Genomic DNA, 26030 nt, shown 5'->3' with positions numbered 1-26030 from the left:
TAAAAAGCAAAACAAAAAGTATATTTTTCACAGAAAAGATAATAGGTCTTACGGTCACCAAGTATTTGAATCCTGTATTCAAAAAGTGCACCTGTGGAAAATGACACTGATCTTTGATATTTTCTTACCATGCGGACCATCTCCGAAATGAAAGAATTTTTTTTTTTAGAAATGCGCGCCCTGATCGATGTCATCAATTCGTTTTCCTATAACACCGCTAACCTACACTTCTTTCTCCTGAAGACATGGGCAAGTGATACTATTCAATTACTAGATGTCTTTTTTTAGTTATAACGTCCTGAAGCAACGTTTTGTAATTAACTGCTAGGAAAATGGTGACTTTAAAAAATACATGTATATGGTTTATGATACTATCCAAAACTCACACACGCATGTCTCAAGTAGGAAATTTGAGGAACAAATTCTGAACAAAATACGTCGTCCCCCATTTCGGATTATTAATTAATTTCAATCACTGTGTAACGAATCTCCACTGTCCGGGGCTTTAATGGCCCCTCCCGGGGCCAGTTGATGGGTTGGCCACTATAACTTGATTCAATCAGGCTAACGTAGAAGTAGAGAATTGAAAACATGTCCATTATGAAAAGCGTGTAGTGCTCATCCAGGCATTGATAAAAACGAAGACAAGTCATTGAAGAGCTTTCAGGTGTTGTTTTCATTTTCTGATCTCTTATGATAACTTTGATTAATAAAGCACGTCATTGAATGTAAGTACTATTCACAAGCTCCCCAGTTATATTTGTAGGGCTCTCTGCATATATCGTAAAAGACAACTCTGTAGAAACATGTTTGCTGCTTTAGCATTTTTATTTGCTCGCAAAGCGGAAAAAACAAACAACAAATAGAAGAATTAATTCAAAACCAACTGTCATGATTAAGGTAGGTTTATTGTAATGAAAAAGGTAAATTTATGTAATGAATGAATGTTGATATGTATTATTAACCCTCATCCGACCGTATGGGGTCCGTTTGGACCCCAGGCATGTTTTAATGTGTGCCATATCAACATCTTTCGTTGGAGAAAAAACTCCTTCCATGAGTTTGTTCATGTACATGTCTTACAACTCCTGAGAAATTTTTACCGGGATTGGCCGATTTTTGCGGAAGTTATACTCTAAAGTGTGCGTGTTGTCCGCTGGGGTCCAAACGGACCCCAGATGATTTCGCATTGTTTATAGAAAGAAATTCCTCATAACTTCCAAACGGTACAATGTGTTCTCACCAAATTTGGAGGGACTGATATTCACGTAAAGTTTTATAATTTCTGTAAATTTTGTGACGTTATGACGTAATATTACGTATTTATGACGTCATCGATGTGATTTTATAGGCTAAATAGGGAAGTCCCATAATATTGAAAGGTATTAAACAAAATTGAGTGTATTGTTGATTTTAAGGTATGCCAAGGCATACAACGTCAATGGCGATTACGTTGATGTAAAAATGACGTCATAGAATGACGTCATGTGTCGTTAGCGATCCCTGGGATCCGCCATCTTGGATCGGCAATTTTGAAATTTTTGAATTACATTTTTTCCATTTATGACTCCAAATCACAAAAGAAAGCGACCGGAAACGTTAATCTGAATGTTTCTGGTTAAGAAAATACCAGGTAGTGACAGATTTGAAGGCAAAAAGCCTGTTTATACCTAAAATAAACATCTTGTCCGCCATCTTGGATTTTTAGCAATTACGTAATCAAATTAGCATAAATTATGAATAATAAATCAGGAAAGTTACATCTAAATACATATGATGTTATACATGTTGGAAAACTAGTGTGGTTGAGCAAGAAAACCTGAGAAATATCATTGTTTTTAAAAAAATTAGTGACTTTTTGTATAAAATGCCTGTCAGAAACCCGTTGCCATGGCAACAGGAAAAATGATAAGCTCAAACTATTATCATGGAATTGTTGCTAACAAATTTTAGGAAAAGTCACCAATTATGGTAGGCTTAGCATACGTCATTTGGCAGTTATACGATGTCAAAGTTGGCGCGGGCACTTTTTTTGCACCCCCAGTCTAGATAGGGTTATAGGAAAATGCGGGTTCTCCGCATTTTCTGCATAAATTATGATAATGAGCATTAATCATCAACACCAAAACTTGTCAAAATATTCTCCATAGATTATTGTAACAGGATATGCACAATAACTACAATAAGATCTACCAGAAATATATTTAGGGGGCAAAGCAAAATGGGGTCCGTTTGGACCCCATACGGCCAGATTCGTCGCAAAAATGTGTCGGTCGGATGAGGGTTAATGAGACATTACATTGCATTATACTCGGGAGAAAATCGTACATTAATATACAGCATCAGACGTTCCTGCTGTTTATCTAAATGTAAATTTTGGTACGGTTTAAGAATTATTGCGAAATAACATACTTATTACATTCAGGAAATTATCTGACAAAAATCACCCCAAAAATTCAACAGTTACACTTTTGGCTGAAGCAAATGCCTACAAGCGCTTTTGTCAAGTCAAAATCCGAATAGGTATGATGGCCATTCTCTCGTTCAGGGTTCGGTCTTCTTAACAGGCGTCCCTCGCAGCGGCCTCAGCTCAGTGACAGCACCAGCCACCACACCCATGGGACGGTCACGTGTCTCGGCACTGCTCTTAGGGCCCCACTCCCAGTTCAGCAAGGCGGCAGCCCGTCGATCCGAAGAGTCGTCATCATCCCAAGCGCTGCGTACCTGAAATATGAGATGTTTCTCATTACCTATTTCAATACATAAACGTAAATTTCCCGCATATTAAAATTTCTCTTTTTCCGACGGTGGAGATCATTCAGTAGCCCGAGTCTTACCTTGCACGAGACGGGTCCAGCCCTGCCCGTCCCAGTAACACAGTCGGGTTCAGATGGCTTGACGTCATTGTCGCCACCACTTACACCATGAACTGGGTTCCTGATGTAAGATATATAGAACAAAGAAGAAACATCATTACAACTAGATAAAAGAATCTCCTACCAGCATTTCAGATTCCAAGTGAGGCCATGTTGATTTGATTACATCGATGACATCATCTGGGAACCCCAAACCTGATGCGAGCGTGCGAATAAAAAAGTTTGGCAAACAAAGTTGCCTCAAGTCTATGTAGCCAGGAAGGATGAACAAAAATAAACACATAGAGTATCTTCTTCTTTGACTTTGGAATTGACTTTGGTATTCTACAATATTAACATCCATTTCCGAAATATTCTTTTGCAATCTACAGCGTATATTTTCTAATTTTGCAGCTGCTTTGTATGATTTGCAGTATGGCCTTTTTTTCAATTTTGGAAACGAACGAAAATTTATGCGCGCGCTGATGTCATCCATATAATCAAATCAACATGGTCTGATTTAAATTTACTGGCTGGAATGCCGTGTCCATAAGAGTTCTTCCTAAAGATTGACTTAAATTTTCTTAGGTTTAATGATACTTTATGTTGAAACTTAAATTCTGCTTTAATTCTGCGGGAATATTTTTTATATACTTAAAACTGATAAAAAGCTATTATAAAAAAATGCAAAACACGATACGTATTCTAACAAAATCGTTACCGGCGTCGTAAAATGTTAACAAAATATAAATGTTAACAACATCACTTTTTACTGAGTAAGAATTCACACAAGTCTACGATCAAAACCGTAATGAGCATTGATCTTTTAGATTCTGTATAAGCCAATGGCAATTCCACCCTTAGATTTTCACGCTTAGATTCGAAATGAACAGTCAATGCGATATTTACTTACACTTGAATCAAAGTTGTCGCTGGTGACACTCTTGACCTTCCCAAGAACATAGAACCTGCCTTCTTGATACTGTAGACGTAATGAAGATAAAAGTGTGCAAGGTTTGTACATAGACTATACTGGATATGCTTGGTAAAACATGATAGTAGAAAGAGACTATTATTGAGGTCTTTGCTGTACAAAATCATCGCACCTGCAGGGTTACCAATAATGATATTTAATCAAGCATACCTGGGCTTCTTCCACTTCCAGAAGACAATTACCAGGAGTAGGAGGAACACAGCAGCCAACACGATCAAACAGATCTGCCAGGCTTCCCAGTATCCCGCGCAGGGCCAGCCGGGATTCCCGCACTCACAGACGTAACCGTTCACCTAATTATGGGATGGAGGTAATATATATCCGACAAGCCCTTGCCTCCTCTGAATATGGTAATTATGATTTATAAATATTTGTTCCTGTGATATTACCTTCTCAACAATACGACTTGAAATGCTCAATAACATCCAGCTTCGGAGTGTTGCAGTTATAAGCCTGTTTTCTCACCTGGTCAATACATGTGTAATTACTCGGACATGGCATTGAAAGGCATTCGTCATAGTCGGTCTCGCACAGTCTGCCTGACCAGCCGGGAGCGCTCGTACAGTTGCACCAGTACCTGTGTATGAGGACATACTCATCAAAAGTATGTCATAACGTGTATGCAACTCGTTGTACTGCTATCAAATGATTATTTTCCTACCGCATCGTATTCTCTACTGTTATTGATATAAGATCATGTTGTCTTTTGAAATTGATTTAGATGAAGTTAAAAGACTATTGCCAACAAAAAGCATCTATGGCTTTAATCATCGTACCGCAGCAAACACCAAGAGTGTGATTATAAACCTTTACCCATCAAACCCACTGGCCCTGTCCTTTGATGTACAGTCAGGATCAGTGCCATCACCAACACATTCTCCGCCGTGTTGGCACAGGTTCTCCAAAACGTAAAGGTCAAGGGTCACGACACGGGAAAGGCCGCCATGTTGATCCATGGCGTTGATCTTGATCACATCCTTACCTATTAATACAAATATATTGGAATCAGTCTCAATTCGTATGAGTTTAACCAAGAACTTGAGGATATCTACATGAATAAAACTGCACAAAAAATGAAGAAAAAAAATACACTCCATAGCCATGAATTCATGTCTTTCAAGACTATAATGCATCACCTGTGAAGTTTCTATGTGGTCTGTAGGTGAGGGTAGTGAATACCCAGGCCATGTCTTGTACGGGATGCGGTGCCTGAATGTCACACGGGTCCAGATGTAGACGTCTTGAGGAATCGTTTCTGCTGTGTTCTCGAACAACTGAAAACCACGTAGAGTTGGTGGTGCAGGCAGGCTCTAATTCAACCCGCCGTTCCTGCTGTGATGTGGACACGGTGTCATTACTTTCAGCACTAAACTGCAGAGTTACTGTGTCAGCCGTTTCGACATCGTATGCTCCCACAACGACGTGGAGGTCTCGGTAGTACACATTGGACACACGGTTCACCTCAACCGTCAGGTCTAATCGTTTGGTCGGAACTATCAAAGCGGGTTCATCCTCAACAAGGACAAACAGAACCGGGCCGTCATTGCGGGGCTCCACCTCCACCACGAGCTCTATGTTGATGCTGTGCGGGTTCATGTTTACTGGTAACGTCTCTACAGCTGAAATGTTGAACTTGTCTGCGCCGTAACAGTCAAGACAAGGGTTGTAGAACACAACTGCGTATTCCTAGAAAGGAAAGGCGCAAGGTGAACAAGATTAAATGTTTAACAGGAAAATGTTTGGGGTTCCTAGTTTGATATGTACTTTTGAAAACCAACATTAGACAATTAAAAACACATGACAACATGAGCTGACATACAATACGTGTTGCAACAAAATAATCAAGAACCCTGTGACTTTGTGTCACTAGCAGCATTTGGTGATATAAGGCAAACCCTATGATTGGTTTTGTTTTTATTTCATATCAGATTTTAGAATTGAGGATGACAAAATATAGATGTGCTCAATTCAAATCCATGATTACAAACCTCCTCCTCTTGAAGTCGGACACTTCCAAACAAGGGTGGAACGGAGATTGAAAAGGAAAGGCGATCCCCATCGAGGTCAAAATATCTGATCCAGATTGCCTTTTCTTCATCCTCCTGTGCTTGTACGCGACTGTGAGAAACGATGACGGGCCGGGAGTTCGAGAAGCTCTTCTCTACAGCGGCGAGGGCGAAGTGTGCCGGGCCTTGGAAGATTTGTTCAGTGTCTTGTACACTTCTAGGCACCCGGGCTTGCTCAGAACCTATTTTGTTGTTGTTAACATCGGTCTTGCACACCTGAGAAGGGCGGCGAAATTGTTGGAAATATATCTTGTGACGTGTTTGACAATAATGATGGAAAAGACTTATCCATGTAGTTTTTCTCAATAGATACACAGATAAATTGTTTGGTTTAATAGTTATCTTGATTCTGCACAAACTTTTTCTGTGAAAGTCATCACAAAGGGCAAATGCAAAAGCAAGAGTGTTTTTGATTTCAAGTCACCAAAATGGTTTATGACTTAAACTTATCTTAGAAACGCAGTGCTGACCTGGAAATGGGCGTAACGGTCTGACCAATCAACCATAGATTGTACCGACATCCCTCTGTCACAGGTCCTCTGTGCATCTTGCCACTCTTGTATTTCTGCAGTAGGTTTTGTAAAATAAAATAAGCGAAAAAAATTAAACGAAATGCATTTTGAGAGCTTCATTCGGAAATAATCACCCCATATATTATGCAAAAGGTCAAGATTCCCTGAGGGTTATTTAAAAAAAGCCGTACAAGTTACTAAAAGAAATATACATTATCTCTCTGACTCAATATTTGATTTGAATGAACAACGCGCCTACTGCAAATACTCAGATACGTTACAATCTTCTTAATATATGCTTTCTTTCGCACAACGACATTTCAAAAGTTGCTAGGGGCACAATGTAGCTGGATGGTCTTGGTTACATTCAGAATGCAGGTGCAACTTTCCTTAATCACAATCGGTAGTCTCAAATACCAACAAATAACGTATGTTACCATAGTTCCAGTAGAGCAGTCGTGGTTCCAGTCCCGGCTCTATCTCTGTTGTGTTGATTGGCACGGTGATGTTGATGGGACCTGGTACCTCCACATTTCCCAGCGTGGTGACGAAGAAATTCACGCCAAACCAAAGTTTAACTCTGTAAACAAAACAATGTTTCATGACTGAAACATCATGGGAACCAATTTAAGTCAAATGTACAACGGAATTAACGAATTCCCCAAGGATATACACGTAAATTAACACGTTAACTCAATCGCTCATTATGTAAACAATTTCTTTTCTATGTGCCCCCAAAAGGTTAATGGTTTGAAAAGGGTTGAATGAAAAGCACTTGATAGAACCTTCCCTCGCCCCTTTATGTAGACTGATCACTTATACCTGTGCCTAAGCCAGCGGTCGGTAAACCCTGCAGTAAAGTCAGGATTAGCAATGAAGGACTTGAAGTTGACAGACGCGTCCGAAGTGTATTCAGTGGAAACATCTTCTTCCGTCAATAAACCTACCACCAAGGTAGTTCCGTTTCTCATTCCTGGAACCAAAAATTAGTAGCTTAAATGTACTCACGACACAAAATTGAATATGATTAGAATAATAAAAGAGTTAACCATACTCAGATCCCCAAAAAAACATTTCAATACACGTCTTTAATCTATTTTCATTGTTTTGGGGTTTACATATGGCCTCCGTCGGTAAATGATCAGCCCTAAACCATTAGCTATTGTTAAACAGTCCTATTTTATAATCATTTTATGACGTAATCTTAACGTCGCTGTTATTGCTATTGAGAACAGTTGTCTCAGTTGATATTGATATTCTGTTGACATCCATTTGTGAAAAGTTTGCCGCATACCTTTGAGCTTAACGAGAATACACTTTTTAAAAGTTTAGGCAAATGACATTAAAAAATGATTCCATTCTCTGAACATTTGATGGTCATTCGATAAGTAGTTTGAGAGTTGGAGGGGCAGACCTGAACACACACACACACTCCCAGGATGCCAAAAAAAGCGTTCAAGTAGGGTTAAAGTAAACAAAGTACAGTTTCACTTCTCCAATATTCCAATTGACTCTGACAGATGACCTTACGAACATGTGACATCAGCAATTGGTAAATAGTGCTTGCTATCGTGTTATCTCGTTTAGTACAGTTTATCTCTTTTATCATAAGCTGGTCAGCATTACCAAATATAAGCTTTCATGTTAAGGTACTGCGTACATATCTGAAACGTATACGTAGCTAAATAGCCAAAGTATTGTGCTTTACTAGATTTATTGATGTAACTAATAATGTGCATGTACGTCTAGATTATAAAACCACATTTGTACTAAAACGACGCAATCAGACAGAGGTATTATTGAAGAAAAATACCAATGTTAGGATATGTACTTGCAGTGGCATGGAATTATCGTTAAGGTGAATTTGAAAGCATTTTTCCCAACCTTTCATCGTTCTTATAGAGATGGGTTCAGAGGTTGGCCTCTTCAGGACGATTTCTGCGCTCTCGCCATGATCGGATGTCCCAAATACATCACATGGTCCTGTTGTGTAAGGAAATTGATTCCACAGCGATTTTCTCAGCGTCCGTCAACGATGTACAGAAATCAACATCGTACTCAATCCCACACGTTCCTAAAGATTGAGCCAATAGACTAACAAACGAATTATCAATTTTTTACATTTACTTTTCACTGTTCGTCTGCAATTACTATATCAAAATTGAAGGCTGAAAGCAGCTTAAAGCAGAAACTTACGAATGTAGATCATCTTTTTCACGTTGACAAATGTACAATGATGGGCACCGTTACAGGCACGCAGTGTAGGATACAGCGTTCTGAAGGGTAAGGAAGCGTAGATACAATGTATTAGTATAAGCTACAAGGCCAAGGAAGACATGTGCTTTCGAGCGTTGTTGTGAAAAATGTTTTAGTAGTTTATTTGGTACATGGTTTAATTTAAAAAAAAATCTTATCTAAAGACAACATGATCTTAATCTAATACTATAGATATCCATACACTACCGATTAGCATAAAACCATCATTTCATTGAAGAACAAGAGTTCAGAGAATCTCCATGAAATATATATTATGCAACCCAGATTATTAGGTCCACATTGGCATAATTTATATTCAACTATGTTCACTGTTAGTACATTACTTCCAAATGCCACAAGTATGAAATTCCTGTTATCTACCAATATGGAATTACAGTATTTTCTTATTGATTATACATATTAGGTCTTCATTTATATAGCTCTTATCTATCAAATTCAATGTCCCTTTATTTCTCAGTTACATATGTTGCACTTTTTAACTGTCGTACCATTGAACGGAGTAGGTTTATAAAATGACCCCAATAATTCTGGGAATTAGATTCTGATTTGCATTATCACCATTTCATTATATCAACTAACTCTTAAACTATCCACATAATAGAAACAAGTCTACAGGTTGTTTTTTTTTCCCTCTGTGGCATGTCCACAACCTGTTGGGTCCCTGGGGAATATTTGACCCAGTTTCGAAACTAACAGCTGCAAGCTGTCACATCATGTCTATAATGGGAATATAGATCATCCTCATTACACATGCACACTCAGACCCAATTTGCATAATTTGCCCTTCACTGTGTACATTTCTGTCCAAGCTACCAGCATGTTAAATAACACGAAAACCTGCCGTTCCTTTCTTTCGAAGATTTTGACAAAAATCCAATGCAGCTCCACTGTCACATACCAGGGGTCCCAGAATCGACCTTGACCTTTGTTCTCTCAACACCTGCCTAAATACCAAATATTATTACAACCCATCCAGAAGTTCTTCAGTTATGCTGACTAAAGGATCCGGGCGCACACAAATACACGCACGCTAACACACACACACGCAAACATGCTCAAAACAACATCTCCATGAAAAATTTCCATTTTTCATGGAGATAACAAACATGCATAAATTTTGTAATCGATAAGACATATACAGATTGGATTGTTGGAAAACGTTACTCTCACGTACCTCCCGGGTTCCATGTGGAATTTATTTGACTCTGCATCTTCCTCTACACGATTCCGTTGCAAATCAGATATGTTAGAAACCTTTCCGTGCGTTTGAATAGTTCCATTGACAATGATCACGGAGCCAGAATCGCCGGCCCCGACCCGGGTAGGTGGAAGGACGTCATTCATCCCATTTGCGTCACTGCTCAAACTAAAAACTAAAATTACAAAAGATCGAACAACAAATAAGATTGAACTACGACGAATAACATAGAACACGTTTTAAATTTGACTAAGCAGCCAAGGTTAAACCAATGCTTCTTAAGTCCGATACATTTACTACTCAAGATATATCTTGTCTGTTGTCTTGTTACAAGATAAACCATCTGGCATTTAGTAGTAACGTATCACTTACGTTTTTTATATTAGAACTTTAGAAAATGCAGAGATGTTTAGCGGTCAATAGAAAAAGTATAAGTAGCCTAAGGTAAAAAGATGTGAATGAATGAATGAATGGTTTATTCAATTAAAATGTAGTCCTACATGTGGCTGTGATGCTTCCACTGAAAGGATTATACACCATGTCGCTTTGTGTACTCTAAGTACGGAAAACATCTTTCCCTCAGTTCAAGCTAAAACATGAAAAAAAACTGAATTCGTTCAGTGGTGATTTACTCACAGGTGGCCGTGATACCTTCCTCTTCCCGTGGGCTCTCCCAGGATAACCCTGCATAGGTCAGCTCAGTGACCATGACCGTGTCGTCAGCAAACACACCATCTGGCAGGTCCTCGCCAAACGGAACTGTCGAGTTGGTGTGAGCAACGTCCGGGTATCCAAGGAGGACTTTTACACCTAGTGAATGTGAAAATACGTGATTATTTTATATTGACCTATATCGACGGTTTCACAAATGATTTGCTGTATGTAACGATAGTTTCCACTAGGCGGCGGTAATAAGCTGGTCACTGTCTGACCTCTGTGGATTATGACTTCTCTATCTATTTTGCTTTTCAAAAAGCGTGTATAAGACTGAGTCACCTGGGGACGTAACTACAGATTGTAATCCTGCGCCATTCACAGCCCTCAGGGTGACGTAATATGTTGAACCGTGATGTAAAAAGCCTTCAAGGTCAGAGTTTACTGCTATTTCCTTTAGTCCATTTGACCTAAAAGGCTGGACGTCAGTTCCCCGTGGAGTCGTTCCTATGGCCCAATTGTACTCAACCACCTGGAACAGAAATAAGATTGTAGGGCCTTGATTGTTATGCTGTATTCTGAAAACATTGCCGTCATGCCTGAAATTTTCATGAGAGATGGTGATGATAATGACCCAAAACTGTGGCAGTTTCCCCACCTGGCTTTCTCTGTCAAATGCCTTGTACCTAACGGCGATGGTGCTGTTGCTTCCCTGGTACTCGCTTATTTCCTTATCATCCCACGACATGTCCACATGGTATATCTCCTGGATGTCTGGAGGTGATACGTCGATGTTCACGCCATTGGAGGAAGACAAAACTAGACGACCTGATCCTGATTTTTAAAAAAACAAGAAAGCTTCTAAAAAAAGCTGGCCATACGACCTCATTTTGGTGGTGATGAAACAGTTGAAGTATAGTTTGTAAAAAGAACTAAATTGCGCAAGTGCAGTGTTTTTTTCTTCAGTTTTGTGAAGTTTGGTATGAAATAAACTGTTTTCAAAGTCAGCTTCAAGAAAGCTTTTTAAAAAACCTGATTGGGGCGCATTTGGAAGAAATGAAATGAAAGTTTCTGCATAAAATATGCCAATGAGACTCATTAGCATTCATTAGCATAATGTATGTGGTGCATTCACCTTTCCTAAAGGCACCTACAAATCAAATATGACATCTGTAGCATTTATCGTATGGGATATACAAGTTCCTGCATAAATTATGCAAAAGAAGAAGAAGAAAAAGATGAAGAACACGCCAGAAAAAACAATATATTTCCTCCTTGTATAAAAAGTATCAAAAAAAATTTAAAAAAAAGAAACAGAAAAGGTTTTACCTGGGTTCGAACCGGGGACCTACCAGTCCCCAACAAGCGTACCTAATCTTTAAATCTTACTTCACGGCACCATATTTTGGTAACCTTTTAGTCCATTTTCTTAACAAAATCAGTTACTTTTGTGTCATTTTGTGATAATATATGTAATATGGCCATTTATGGGGATCCGGCGAAAATGCCCAAGTACGCCCTGCTGCGGTATGATAGTATATACAACAATAATGCATTGCGACATATCCCGGTGTTGTACAAACGATACATTTTTAACGATTCATGTCCATTACAAAACATAAACTTTTGAAGGAAAACTTTATATTGTTTTACCACATCGTTTGCATGGTTGAATGTCAATCTACATTGTAATATTTTGCAACCGTGCAGCATTTTCTATGTTGGGCCCACAGAAGAAAGTGGACATGCCGGGCGGTGCTGTTTGGCAGGTATAAATGCCCAAACATGCAGGCAAACAGTTGATTGAAAAGCTGATTGGGAGCAATTGATACAGTAGATATTGATCTTACATATGTATGCATGTATTGAAAGCTAAAACATTTTGCCACCAGGTACCTGATACAGACTTGACTGTGATGTAGTAGACGGCAGCGACGTCTGTGAAATTCACGCCGTCCAGCTGTTTGAAGCTGACGTTAGGACTGAGAGTCAGGTTGTCTATCCTGACGTGGAAGACTGAAGTGACCAGACTGGAACAGTCCGGGTCACAGGCAAACTTGTCACATGGCTCAGCACAGGGCACGCAGGGACGGGTGACCTGTAAAAATGTTGTGGCTTTTTTAATGGTCGTTTGGGTACTACGTGTAGTTAGGAATTTCATACCAAACAAGTTTGATAATCAGTAGAAAAAATCAACGGCACTTTGAATTGTACAAACTGATTCAAAACTGAAATCTAACTGACTTCACGAAAAGGCGCGACATCATCCTTTAACTTTTCGGTCCCCACTCCTGCATAGAAGACCGACATGCTGTTGTCCCCAGGACGAAATGGATCTCCAAAGCGGCACATGTTATCTGCGCTCGGTGGGAACCTATGAAATATTAGCGGTTTTTTTTTTTCATAAGTAGCCTTGCAGAAAAGAATATCAAGACAGATGCACATCATACCTGCTATTTGCCCTCATGAGAAATACAACCTTTTCCCCAACCATCGGTTAAAGAAAGAGTTTGAAGAATTTAAGTTGTATAGTAAACATTCCAACTAACCTAATGAGGGAATCCTGCCATTAATTACCTCCCCTTTGTCACTTTATCTAATATCTTCCTGTATGCCAGAAATATTTTAATGAGATAAAACACAGATGTTTCTAACCTCAGATCTCTGAAGGATGCAGACCCTTCCGGACTGCTGAAGACGTCCTGAACTGCAGGTACGAAGTCCCCACGGTTCCAGACGGCCAGGGTTAGCTGGGCCTGTTCGCTGAAAACTGGGATGCCGTTCATGATGACCAGCGATCTGCCGTCTATGATAAGCTCCAGGTTCCAATCCTCCTACATTCGTAAAGAAATAAGTGTGTAATGTACACGCATAGCTAACAAATTGTTTTATATGAATCACCATAAATACTATAGAAAAAAGGCTTCAGTCAAATATGCCTTGAAAAGGTTTGCAAAACTTGTGTTTACCCCAACAGCGAAAGTCCTCTCTATAGTAATCTTTAACTCGTAGGTGTGCCACCCGTCTGTTGGGTCGAAGTCTAGAGCTGTCATCTCTTGAAGTGGCTCAACCGTATCGTTGGCAAAGCGGCACCACAACACGGCATAATGTCCCACCACACCTCCAGCTACGATACCTTTACAGGACAAAGAGTAACGTAACCGGAGTAGTTGAATAACTACTTAGAGAAAAATGCATTTAGAAATGTAAAAAGACTAAAACATGTCTATGATTAAGGCAATTGTATTCAGTTGCAGATTTTCAATCTTTGGCTAACCTGGGTGAACTTGAAGTCCACATCCTCTATATGGCACGTGATCACCAGAAAGTACGATATCCCCAACAACTGACTCGTCGTCCACTGTTGTCATGCGGGGTGTCGACGTTGGAACGGCTGTACTGAATCCAAGTAGATGATGAGTGCAGTTGCACAGACATCCATCGCGTCCCACAGGAGCTAAATGTAATTTTGAGAAGTTATCATCATGAAAGGTATCATTGTCATCATACGCTCATCATATTACATACTGACATACTTGCTTAGTACTTTTAAACCTGGAATTAAGATATTTGAACAATGTTACAAATAAAGCATAACAAGTTTAATAAAATAAACAAACAATTGTAAACATATGTATAGTTTGTAAAAAAAACAATCATACCAAAAAAAATTCAGCAACGAATCCAGGATATGTGCTCTGGACAGATTACCTGTGGCTGGGTTTGTGAGGTCCCCAGTGTTGTTTGTAACGACACCAGTGTAGTTTGTCAGGTTCCCGGTGTTGTTTCCAAGACAACATGTACAATCCGGAGGTTCGGTCGCTCCTTCCTGCTGAGCCCACTGCTCTACTGGAGCGTCCAAGTCTCCCACCACGCCTGCTGGGCCGTCCCAGAACACAACACTGGTGACGGCTTTGATGTCGCCGCTCGCAGCGATCATGTCGAACGTGTAGGAGCCGCCTCCCTGCAAGTCTGCCCGGGTGGAGTACGCTCCTGAGTACATCCTCGTCTGTTGGACATCTCTAGACATGGTGATGGACAAGCCGTCTTCACCACCAAATGTTACCTACAGAAATTGACAAACGTCGCGGAACGATGCAAAATGTATGACTTCAAATCGATTCAATCCTTTATTTAAACAACTAGCGGACAAACGTCTGAACTGTGTTGTTCTATCAGAAAAGAAGCGTTTCAAAAATATTAAAATTCTCCAAAATCGATTGAAACCTTTAAAACACATTCAAAACTACTAAGTACTAATAATCTACTGTTGGGTTAAGGCAGCCCAGGCTTGAAAATTGAATGAATGAATGAATGGTTTATTCAATTGATATACATCGCAGCCCTTTGGGCTGAATTGCGTATCTTATTACAATTCAAAAACAAATAGATCTTTGTCCTTAAAAAAACTATAGTAGATCAAGGTCTTTACATATCAACTAGACTTTCACTATTCTATGATCATCACAATCGAAGATTAAAAAAATTGACAAATACTTAATAGTTTCACGTGTACTAACAAAGATCAATAATCATAGGAATCAAAGAGCATCATGGTACATTGTTTTCAGATGGACGTATTACTTAGCTGTTCAATAAACGTGTGAAATAAGGAATTGGTGAGTCTGATAAGGAATTGGTGAGTCTAATAAGGAATCGGTGAGTCTAATAAGGAATTGGTGAGTCTCTATTCGTGTTCGTGTTCGAGTTCGCCCGCAAGCCTAGCCAGGTGCGCGGCCGAACTCGAACACAGTTCGAAATGTTCCACTACGGAGCAGTTCGGGGACACAAGGTCTATTACAGTACCCAATCTCATCTCAGGTGTACGTATAATAACAAAATTGTTTTATAGGCCATGGTTTGGATTGTACTGCATTCTAGATGTTTGATTTCAACCAAATGGTTCGGAAGTTGCCTCCTCCACGAATGTTGCATAGGCCGCGCCGATCCCTACTAGCGCTTTTTTGACAGAGGTGTTCCAAATAGAATAGAGGCTTCTACGTGTTCGATATGGTGTTCGAAAGGAATGACCGTACGTCACAGGTGTTGGATTTCGCGGGAGACAACGAGCTGCTTGTGTAAGATCGGGTTATGACTTTTGCGGCATAACGCGCAGCCCAAAAGAACAGACTAGATCTTTGGAGTAATTAAATATTTCTTATTATCGCTATCTTATCAAAATTGTCCGAGGCTATTTTGCATAGATTTCAAATTTGTTTTAACTCGCGAATTTTTAACAAAATATGACCCAAAAATAGCCGTTTCTGATATTTTTGGCCCAACAAAAAATAAGGTAATCGTCATTTTAAACGAAATAGCCCCTGACGAAAATGATCCGTATGGGGTTAGCTCTCTTTTTTGTAAAATATCATGATGAGAGTTGATGTAACCGCCTGCGCGCGTAAACCCATGAAATACACAGTTTTTTTTAACCAAAATGTATTTCTAACCCAAAATCCAGCAGTAGAGAAATTAAAGTAACCTTTATTCAATGTGTTTTAAGTAGGTCTAAAACTGTGTGAAATTTCGTTGTGGTGCGACAAGGGTATCAATAGTAACAGGATATGTATTGATATGTATGGAATAATACTTCCTTTGCCGCCTTAACCCAACAGAGCATAAAAGGCGTGTTATTATGCAAATCTGTGCACAGAGTACCGCAGTCATTACTATGTGTCTGAGAACCAATACTACATTTTTCAAATGACATCGCAGTTTACCAAACAAAGTGAGGCATCCGTGAGTTCTTGTTTCGTGCCGCTAAACAATATGTAACTTTATATTTATCTGCATTAAGTGTATTTCTACCGGGGATGTTCTGTTTTACTGGAGGCAACAAAAGTTCACCAGGGACTATCTAAATGTCACAGGTTGTACGGAGTCGGTCCGCCGGAAAGCTGATATTCATTGTGGTTAGTGTTGAGTCATAGTTGGAGCACTGTAATAAAGTGCACGGTTCAAATAATCTTTCTGCTGACTTTTCATGTAACATCCTCCTGCAATGTGAATTCCTTTCAACTTTTCCGACATTGAATCACAATAAAGTACCATACCTCATCTGGGGTGAACAGTATCCTGTGGTCAGTAAGTAGGCCATAGATAGAGCCGGAGGAGACAGGACTCCACCCATCTTCCTCTCGTTCCATCAAGTACTGACGGGATGGGCACTTATCGCCACCACGGGTTGGCAGGTAGATAAACGTGCCTTCAGTTGAGAAATTGAAATGTTGTTGAATACCTTCAGCTTGTAAGCTCTAGCATTCATACATGATCATATTAGGCACAATAGATGTCAACATGGCGTAGTTCACCTTTTGAAAGTGGTTCATATGGACGATTTGTTTAACAACTACTTGGTCACTTTAAAAAGCTTAAGATAAACCTCTCTTACCTTCCACGGTGGTTATTGAACTTTGATGAGTGACGTCACTACTGAAGTCCCGCCCATCTTTCACCGTTCCACCAACCGGATCCTCCAGATCCAGCAGGATGGGCGGAGACTCCGTCATGATTGACAGGCCAGCCTTGTTAAAGGCGCGCAGCCTCACAAAGTACGGGGTACCGGGCTGGGCAAAATAAATCATTACATTTTTGCGTTGGTTTATCGACAAAAGTCCAAATCGTTATTATATCAAATTGTTAAAAATTGAAGCAGCTTGGAAAGTTCATTTTAACTTCAAACCATGAAAGTCGTTAACCGTACGATCCAAAAATCTCTAACACATGACAAACAATATTCTAAAAGAATAAACAACAAAAGCAAAACTAAAAGTACATATACGAAAGTTGCAGAAAAGACCCACCTCAAGCGAGATGTCTGTCACAGTATATTCGGTGATATTGAACAGAACCGGTACAAAGTCCGTTTCCTGGAACCGTTCATCAGAGTCTGCTGAACAGGCTGCTCCTGACAACACCGCGATCCTGTAGTGATCGATGCCGCTCTCCGGGTCAGAGAAGCCCGCCCAGGAAACATGCAGCTCGTCGGTCCTGCCCGAGTAGGAGACAGACTGAAAAAGAAAGGGCTAGTTGTAAAGTCGATGAAGGTTAGACATCCAGGTAATACGCTACGCCAAGAATAGTTACTAAAGCACCTGGATATGATAAAACTGGAAAATCCAAAACCATATCCAGCTGCTTGTTAATAAGTAACTCTTGTTGTCAACTAGTTGTAAAGTTTAAGAAATTTAAGAATAGATACTGGAATAATACAATAATTGTTATTATATAATAAATAGTTTGCAGCGTCAGATCGCAATTTCTGTTTGGCCACATGGCGAAATAATGTTATCCAATAAATGTGGATATCCAATAAAGTGCATCATCAAAATCTATACTGCAAACTTTATTAAAAAGCATTTGAACGTATCAGGGTCAGAGCTAAGGGGGAGGCTTGTTTACATATATTATGGTTTAACGTCAGCTATCGTAAAGATTCCTGCACCGCGAACTTAACTGCCATTGGTCGCAGACTGAATGGGAACGGCAAGATTCCTATACACAGAAAAACAAGCTCCACTAAAGTTAAATCACGACGGTAAGTCTAACATATTTGTGTCATTCAATACATTCCAATTCGATGTAATACTTACATCGCCTATAGAAGGGCCTGCCCAAACACTTCCATGATTAGGTGCGGTGATGTCCACTGTTACGAGTGATGAGGCAAGCGAGCACTCCGCTGACTGGTCCGTTACTATGACAACCACTGTGTACGTTTCATTATGGATAAGTTCCAGGTCTGCAGCTTCCACTGCGGTGTCCTTCCCCACGTTTGTGAGCGGGTGGATATCAAACGTGTCCATCAGACTGGTGCATTCTTCTGTCTGCTGAATCTCACAGGTTTGCTGGAGCGTGTATAAATACATTATAGTTCAGGTAGTTGGTTATTACCGCATTGTCAATAACTACCGCGTACGAAACCACCATGAATAACTTAACCGCATAGCTTTTTTGACACAGCAACTTTAAAAAAACGTTTGTTTTGTTTAAAATAGTACAGTTCTACTTTCAAATCACTTAGTACCTACATAGTCCACAACTAATTTGCTGAAGCTTGCTACTATGTAAAAGGTACTATACTGATATCATTTGACTGATGGACGTCAATGACTACTTAATCAAATGTGACCTCTAATGTACATTGGAAACTCTGATTTAAGAGTAGATTTCATTTTGCTCGAATCAGCTGTTTTTCTGAGTATAAAATAGGGTTTTGGAAGCTATCTAAGGGGGAAATTCATACTTACTACTTTCTTGCACTCTAGTTGTGTCAACTTTCTATCCAATGACCCGATTCCCCACTGGCTGTACAGGACCGGGAGGGCGAAAGCAAACCCTTCCCAGGAAAAGGACACCTCCTCAGTAGATGGGATAAAACTGTCGACAAAAGGAAATTTCATTAGCCAGAATTGTACATGTAACCTTTTTCCTAGTGCGTATCCTTATAATGTTATTACAAGGGGATCCAAAAATTAGCAACGGAAGATTAGAATGACGTATCTGTTGATTTTCGTCGGTAAGTATTTCTAACCTGTTGACGTTGACGTGTCCCGCTGAGAATACCTGCCCACCATAACCCACTTGTATACCGTTAGAGGTCACCTCCGCTACGGACGTAGATAAACTGTGAGCCCTGACGGTGGTGTAGTATGTCGCTATCTTTGGAATTAGCTGTGAAATATAATGTTATAAAGTAAGGAATCTTTAGTTATGAATTATTTCAAGGTGTAGTGAGCTAGGTTCGAAAAGATCTTTGGAGCTTCAATCGCTGCGGTTCAAACATGTCTGTAAGAGGGACTTAAGGGCTCTAGATATTGATACGGAACACTTGGAGGACCTTGCAAATGACCGTTCCGGATGCAGATGCACATTGCCTAGGCACCTGAAATCAGGAGAAGCTAGACCGATGCGCAGCGCAGAAGAAAAATGGACCCGCAGAATAGAATTTTGCAACAGAACTGAGTCAGCTTACAGATGTGACTTTTGTGGCAGAGACTGTTTAGCCATAGCCTTTGCCGTAGGGTTGATGTGTATTAGGTTGTTTTTTTCTTCTGTGGTCAATACTGACCGACGAAGGCCAGAACAAACACCGTGATCAAGAAACAAGATGGAGTTACAAAATCTACACTTGGATCCCTGAGATGAGTGATCATTGCAGCGAAGAAAAAATCAGCCTTGCTTATCATGCTACACAAATATTATTGGTGAGACGCTGATAAAGGTTAGACATCCAGGCAATAAGATAAGCCAAAAATGATTACTCAAGCAACTGGATAAGATTTTGAAACAGTCAACGTTTCAGACAGTATCCACTGTCTTTCGTCAGTGTCTAACGATAGGATTGAGAACACCAGGTTTTATAACAAAACTCTGAATAGATATGTTAAAGAGGTTAAGAATGTCTTGAAATAGTCTTAAAAATAATATTAATTCAAGACAAAGTCTATGCCAATAGTTCAATTAGCTACTGTTGTTTTTGTACAGTAAAACAGTAACTAAAAGAACTTTCAGGCACTTAGGATAATGCACTGCCCACCACCCCCCACTCCCGTACAGACAACTTTTAGTTACTGTTTTACTGTATTAAAACAACTAATTGAACTTTCGCATAAACTTTGTCTTTAATTAATTTTCTTTTTAAGACTATTTCAAGACATCTTAAATTGTCTTAACCTCATTAATAACATATCTATTCAGAGTTTTGGTATAAAGCCTGGTGTTCTCAGTCCTATCGTTAGTCACTGACGAAAGACAGCGGATGCTGTCTGAAACGTCTGTTTCAAGATCTTATCAAGTTGCTTGAGTTATCATTTTTGGCCTATTATTGGTGAGAGTTCTAAAAGAACAAATGGTAAAACTATACAAAAACTCTCTTTTTTCTTCTCAGCTTCTTAAACCGTCTATCACATTGCCTAAAAGAAGAGTAGAGTGTAAAAACACAAAGTCTATACATTGATACCTGTAAGTATTCGAAGGTGTACGTCCGGTTCAGCCCCACATTGACGTATGGATGAACGTTGTTCCTGGTTCTGGGGAAGCGGCGGTCCGTACCCACCGCTACTTCATAATACTCTATCGTCTGCTCTTTGTCTTCGTCAAAATGTCCTTTATATTGTTGTGAAATAACAACGATGAGAATAGAGTCGAAAACATAAAAGATTTTACTTATCAATTGAACTGGTTGAAGTCATTAAGATACTACGATTAAGATACGTCTTAAACATTTTAAATACACAGCTTGTATTTTTTCCAGAGGAAAGGTAAAAAGAAAAAAAATATTAACACTAAGCTTTATACTGAAACGCAATTATCAATGTGAGGTAGTATCAATGATGTTTGTGTTGTGCTTAGGCCTGTCTTACGATGTATATATGGATTGGAATATGGTTTGTTTTTCAGGATTTGTTTTCTATATCCCAAAGCAATCTTGGCTATTGTATATCCGTACCTTTCAACTACTAGAGACTCCGTGGTTCAAGATAAGGCGGTAATTTGTAGGTAAATCATGTTATACATGCATGTGAATGAGTGTAGAGAGAGGTACATTATCTAACACCATGTCGCTTCACCTTGTTGCCTTCTATCGCCAAAACTGTCCCAGTTCGCTGACAAAGTAGTGATGGATGGTTGGAGGTTCAGGTCATAGCCCACAATGCCGCCATCGCGAACCTTCAGGAAGCAAAGAACACATTTGCCATAATTATGTTCAGTGCTCTTGCTTTACTTTCCGTTCATCAGTGATATGAAAATGACAAAGCATACATTATATGTCACAAAAAATCATGTTCTTAATTCCGTACATGCTCGCCTATTCGGTCTTCAATTAGAAAGCTACTTTATAATGCAGAGCAGGGTGACCCACCTCCCCTGGAATCAGCGGCTCCAACATGACCGTGATGCCGTCCGACCTGACCGTGTAAGTGAAGTCCATCTCGTTTGTGGCTCTTACTGCAACAAAGAACGTCTCACCGTCCCGCATCTGTAGTTCGTTGTTGTTGCCAGACATTTGTCCTACGCATAAAAAATAATTTTGATTTTGATTTCGCTTTTCCATGAGAGAAAAGAAGCTTTCCTGCATCATCCACCAATTATTCCTATGTATATAGGTGTAAAGGTATAAGGGTGTTCTTTTATTCTAAAGGAGAATGAAAAGTATTATCTGAAACCTCCAGATATACTATCAGTTTGTTTTGCAATCCATTACTGGCCTTTTTTGTTTTGTATTCCATAGTAATAGAAATATATCATTCTACCTGGAGGGAGGACAGTGAGAGGCTGCACGACGGTACCGTCCACCTTAAGGATACTCCACTCGTACTTAGAGATGGGACACGGGTCTCCACTGAAGTTCCAGTGGGCAGAGAGCTCCTCGTTGTGGTCTTGATAATCCCTAAAGAGAATATCAAATCGGAAGTTATAATTCAGTTCCTTAAGGAACACTTCCGAGAACAGCGCATGTTTTAGAAATGTGGCGACGAAACGCTGAAGTATTTGCAAAATACATTTGATATTTTGATAATCAGCAGGATATGGCTTACTCACAAGTCCTTATTAGGATACTCTCCATCCCAAACCCTAATTTCTCTCAGAGGCGCCAATCCGGAACTCACACGGCTGATGTAAACACCGTCTGATGTGGTGACGGCGGACATACCTGACAACGTTAAATACAGATGTCAATCTTTTTGGCTGTTCCGTAACGTAATTTTTTTTGTAAAGCCTTCAAAAAGATAGCTGCCCACGGGATTAGATGGCTAAGACAGAGGGTAACATTAAAAAAGAATGTGGTCGCTAAGCATCTTACCCGCAGCATTAGTTCCGCGCACTGTAGAGAAGACCTGCCGGACATAAGTCAGGTCTAGACCTGTTATGACAACGAAATTCTGCCCTGGCTTGACGGCTGTGAAGTCCTGTAGTTGTCCTCCACCGGCACTTGTACCTAGCGCTACTTCGTACCTATTTGGATTAATTTGATATAAGTTTCAAACATATCGACCTGTCAAATACACATCAACCAACACGGTAGAATATCGACAATTGCATCACTAAAATAACATTTTAACTTTTTGTCACATAACAACGGCAAGCTCCAGTCGGCCAAATCCGCTTTAGAAACTATGAAGTGCGGACCTGATAGTTTCGAACAATCCATGAAAAACTAGGTTTGAATTTTCCCTTTTTGGAGAGGATTATGCTCACCGTGCGATCGGACTTTCGGGGTCACGGAATGGTTCCCACGCCACAGCAACTTGAGTGAGAGATTTTTGACACTTTACGCCGAGAGTATCACATTCTGATTGCACAATATGAAACAGAACACATTAAGATTAGTACGCAATAGACTTGATCAGAACACAATTACACTTTGATCAATTAGATCTTTAATAGACATAGATGGCTTTTGTTCATTGGGCCAAGAATCATACTGTGCAGTTTACATATGTCGCTATTCGTCAAATTGTCTTGCATCAAAAAAGATAATTTTTTATTGCCATCAGAAATTGGAAACAAACAACCTTGTTTAGATGTGCAGGTAACCATGCTTTCACCGTCTTGACTAGTCGCGTTGACCTCATCCGTCCGACTCAGTTCTATAACCCGGCCGGCTATTGGTGGAGTGGTGTCGATCATGATTGGTGCAGAGTAGGCGGCATTGGAGTCCTCAACAGCGTTGTAGCCAATAACAGTGACGTAGTAGGTTGCTTCATGTGTAACTGTAATATCTGAAAACAATTAGGTGCCATAAGTGTCATCATCAGTCTTTTTAATCAACATTTCATCCAAAAGCGTGCTGCGCTTGAAATATAATTTCTTTTTTTTTTAATTTAGATCTTTATAATTTGACAAAATATGTCGTTTTGCTGATTTGTTTGATACCCCCTTTGACTACCAACATGCCAACTTTGTTGACAGATCCATCAAAAGGATCTTGATTTTTAGGTGCGAGGACATAGACCAGACAAAAACAAGTTGTTCAAAGTGTTGAAAATCTCATCGCAGCAGAGAACGCTATTGTAGCCTTTGCTCCTAAATTGCGTAAGTATTTTGATTTGTATAATTTATGATTTATATGATAATGTTTAACTTTACTTAACTTCCAAATGCCGCCACCATTTAACCACCGCGGAATTACCTGTAAAGACATTTCTAATCAATTATGACAACTAGGTCTTCATTTACATTGGTGATATCTATCGAAATTCCTCTCCATCTTAGCTACAGGCAATTGCAGGCAGTGTAGGAATCCGGAGCTTATCCTCTGATTTTTCAAGTGCCTAATTGAACCCACGCATCATGATAGTACCAGCTGGTATTAGCTTATATAAAACAACACATAAACCAACATCTGCTTGGAGAAAACACTATTAGAGCAAACATATGTTTGATAAACATTTCCGTCATTTCCAAGTTATAATGCAATTTTGTAAAGATATCGTAGTAACTGAAGATATTAGCACCTCTCTTGATTAATCTGTCAACAATATTATCCCGTATACTGACTTCCCTGGCCATTCGCCGTGAACAACGGAACCAACGTGCACAAAACGATCACAGGGAATTGCGCAACACATCACCTGATATCTGCTTAGCACAAACCCGACAAGCGCACGCCCACAAAACTTTATGGAATTGACGACCTGTTTCACATGCCCGTCCAGATAGGAGTACTTTTGACATGTCAATGTGCATCATTCCGCGCAGACGATATGCCAAGTGGCATATCAATGCAGCAAGATCGTGATTTGCTGCTGCGAACGTGTGCACAAGACTATTTACAAAACTCCTACCGGAGGTGACCTAAGACTAAAAAAGTATCCTCTTTACACGTGCTATACTATATTACAGTCTGACTACCTACCTCTGGGACTATAGTGCGTTTGATGGCTGGGGACCCGTGTGAAGTTAAAGATGGAGTCGTCTCCCTCGGCTAACCCAACACCAAACATGTAGTACTGGATGCTGCTCTCCGTGTCGTAGAACCCGTGCCAGCGACAGGACAGCTCACTGGCGTCTTGTACAAACTGGGGACAGAAAACTTCACCGGCAACAGGAGGCGTCTCGTCAACAGTCAAGCTGCCGGAGACAGTCTGTCCCCAAAGACCAACCTGGTTACAGGGACAAAATGTTCGAGAAGCATCAACTCCATATCCTCCTTCCACACCCAGAAAAAACGCACCATTGTCAGCCATTGTTCATTAACCTTTAAAGGGACTGAACTACAATATGGTAGGCATGCCAATAGATGCACGTTTTACCAATTGCCCATAGGCGCTTGGGACCATCTTAATATCGTTGTCGGTTGCTTATCCTGGTATAATCGAAAGCAGTAATCAAAAAGGTCTCCGATACGGCAAAGTAACGGGACAATTTTTCTTGATCCGTACCCTTAGCAAACATTTTTGTTTCATCTATCCGTGTCGATAGAATACGGCTTACCACATTCATTGCTGAGACGGTTAGGGTGTTTGGTGCGCCATCTCTAATGGGTTTCACCAGGGAGTTAGGCACTGACATGTCTGAGGTATTCGTTACCGGGTAGATGTCGCAGGCACCGGGGTAACTTCCGTAGCAGAACCATGAGTAGGCTACTGCATCATTTGACTCAATGATATGCCTGCGAACAAAGGGTAAGTGGCTAAACCTTCATACGAAAGTATTAACCCCTTTCTATATACTTTTGTCAGGAAGAAATGAGTCCACCTTGGATTTGTGTTGCAATTTCTCTGGCCTGTGTTACATAATATTTCGCTGTCAGGAGTTGATTGGACCCCGCCCCGAGAGTTTATGGCGAGTATTCAATGTAATAGTATACATTAGAACTGACCATAACACATGGCAATGGATTGTAGTTGATGCTGAAAGTTTGTCATTTACCAGTTTGCACTTATAGAATCAGCTGACTTCTGGTAATGAGCACGTTCCCAGTCCAGTTCAAGAGAGCTGTTACCGATCTGTACACCGACGCTGTCTATCTGTATGACCGGCGGAGTGATGTCCACTGTGAACCCGTCTGTTGAGAAGTCCAGCACGTTCCCCGCTCCTGTGATAGCCCGGACTGTGGCGTAGTACTGCACACCGGGGTTTAGGGGCAGGAGGGACTGGGCCTGTCCGTGGCTACTCAGACCTGCAAAATTGATACGAAAACCATATCATGTATCCCTGCTTCATTTTGAGGATGTCCTGTTTTACAGGCAGTAACTGAAACTAGTGATAGCTGTGTTTTCTACTAAAAGAATGTTTGACAATACCAAGTCCCGCGATTTCCTGTAGGTCTTAGTCATCTTATCTGTACCACCAGAAACAGGTGAAAAACCACTTTAAAAACTTTCGAGAATCTTTTAGTTGTCAAATACGCCAAATTTTCGTCTACGTTGTAGACAACATCCAAAAAATTGAATGTTGTTCAATAATGATTAAAACCAATCTCAACAATACCTGGAGCCGAAAAAGAGTTCAATGTATTCATGACAC

At 40.1% G+C, this 26030-nt stretch overlaps 1 protein-coding gene across 3 annotated transcripts in view; it reads right to left on the bottom strand.

The window, feature by feature from the left end:
• Positions 1-1313: 1313 nt before the first annotated feature.
• LOC136438250 (uncharacterized) overlaps positions 1314-26030 on the bottom strand; it is a 118513-nt gene continuing 93796 nt past the window's right edge. For 2 of the 3 annotated variants that reach the window (XM_066433014.1, XM_066433015.1), the window contains exons 60-99: positions 25434-25683; positions 24996-25173; positions 24418-24664; positions 23075-23281; positions 22758-22851; positions 22363-22514; positions 22101-22212; positions 21812-21948; positions 21421-21569; positions 21128-21227; positions 20518-20663; positions 19090-19229; positions 18806-18935; positions 18149-18403; positions 17360-17566; positions 16948-17122; positions 16610-16761; positions 14268-14622; positions 13834-14013; positions 13526-13692; positions 13212-13390; positions 12801-12930; positions 12453-12654; positions 11215-11390; positions 10899-11088; positions 10539-10712; positions 9879-10077; positions 8624-8703; positions 8312-8410; positions 7250-7400; positions 6865-7007; positions 6386-6480; positions 5838-6131; positions 4986-5535; positions 4663-4831; positions 4315-4426; positions 4000-4142; positions 3769-3837; positions 2838-2937; positions 1314-2724 (exon numbers count right to left, since the gene is read on the bottom strand). In XM_066433014.1, coding sequence (XP_066289111.1) covers positions 2545-2724; positions 2838-2937; positions 3769-3837; positions 4000-4142; positions 4315-4426; positions 4663-4831; positions 4986-5535; positions 5838-6131; positions 6386-6480; positions 6865-7007; positions 7250-7400; positions 8312-8410; positions 8624-8703; positions 9879-10077; positions 10539-10712; positions 10899-11088; positions 11215-11390; positions 12453-12654; positions 12801-12930; positions 13212-13390; positions 13526-13692; positions 13834-14013; positions 14268-14622; positions 16610-16761; positions 16948-17122; positions 17360-17566; positions 18149-18403; positions 18806-18935; positions 19090-19229; positions 20518-20663; positions 21128-21227; positions 21421-21569; positions 21812-21948; positions 22101-22212; positions 22363-22514; positions 22758-22851; positions 23075-23281; positions 24418-24664; positions 24996-25173; positions 25434-25683 — 6968 coding nt within the window. In that variant the 3' untranslated portion in view covers positions 1314-2544. Of the gene's footprint in view, positions 2725-2837; positions 2938-3768; positions 3838-3999; positions 4143-4314; positions 4427-4662; positions 4832-4985; positions 5536-5837; positions 6132-6385; positions 6481-6864; positions 7008-7249; positions 7401-8311; positions 8411-8623; positions 8704-9878; positions 10078-10538; positions 10713-10898; positions 11089-11214; positions 11391-12452; positions 12655-12800; positions 12931-13211; positions 13391-13525; positions 13693-13833; positions 14014-14267; positions 14623-16609; positions 16762-16947; positions 17123-17359; positions 17567-18148; positions 18404-18805; positions 18936-19089; positions 19230-20517; positions 20664-21127; positions 21228-21420; positions 21570-21811; positions 21949-22100; positions 22213-22362; positions 22515-22757; positions 22852-23074; positions 23282-24417; positions 24665-24995; positions 25174-25433; positions 25684-26030 lie in introns of those variants that run through there. The other variant, XM_066433016.1, reaches the window with a different exon arrangement.

This window comes from Branchiostoma lanceolatum, chromosome 7, assembly GCF_035083965.1.
Source record: "Branchiostoma lanceolatum isolate klBraLanc5 chromosome 7, klBraLanc5.hap2, whole genome shotgun sequence".
NCBI lineage: Eukaryota > Metazoa > Chordata > Leptocardii > Amphioxiformes > Branchiostomatidae > Branchiostoma > Branchiostoma lanceolatum.
Note: the sequence above shows the minus strand (reverse complement) of the source record. Positions and strands in the feature narration are given on the sequence as shown.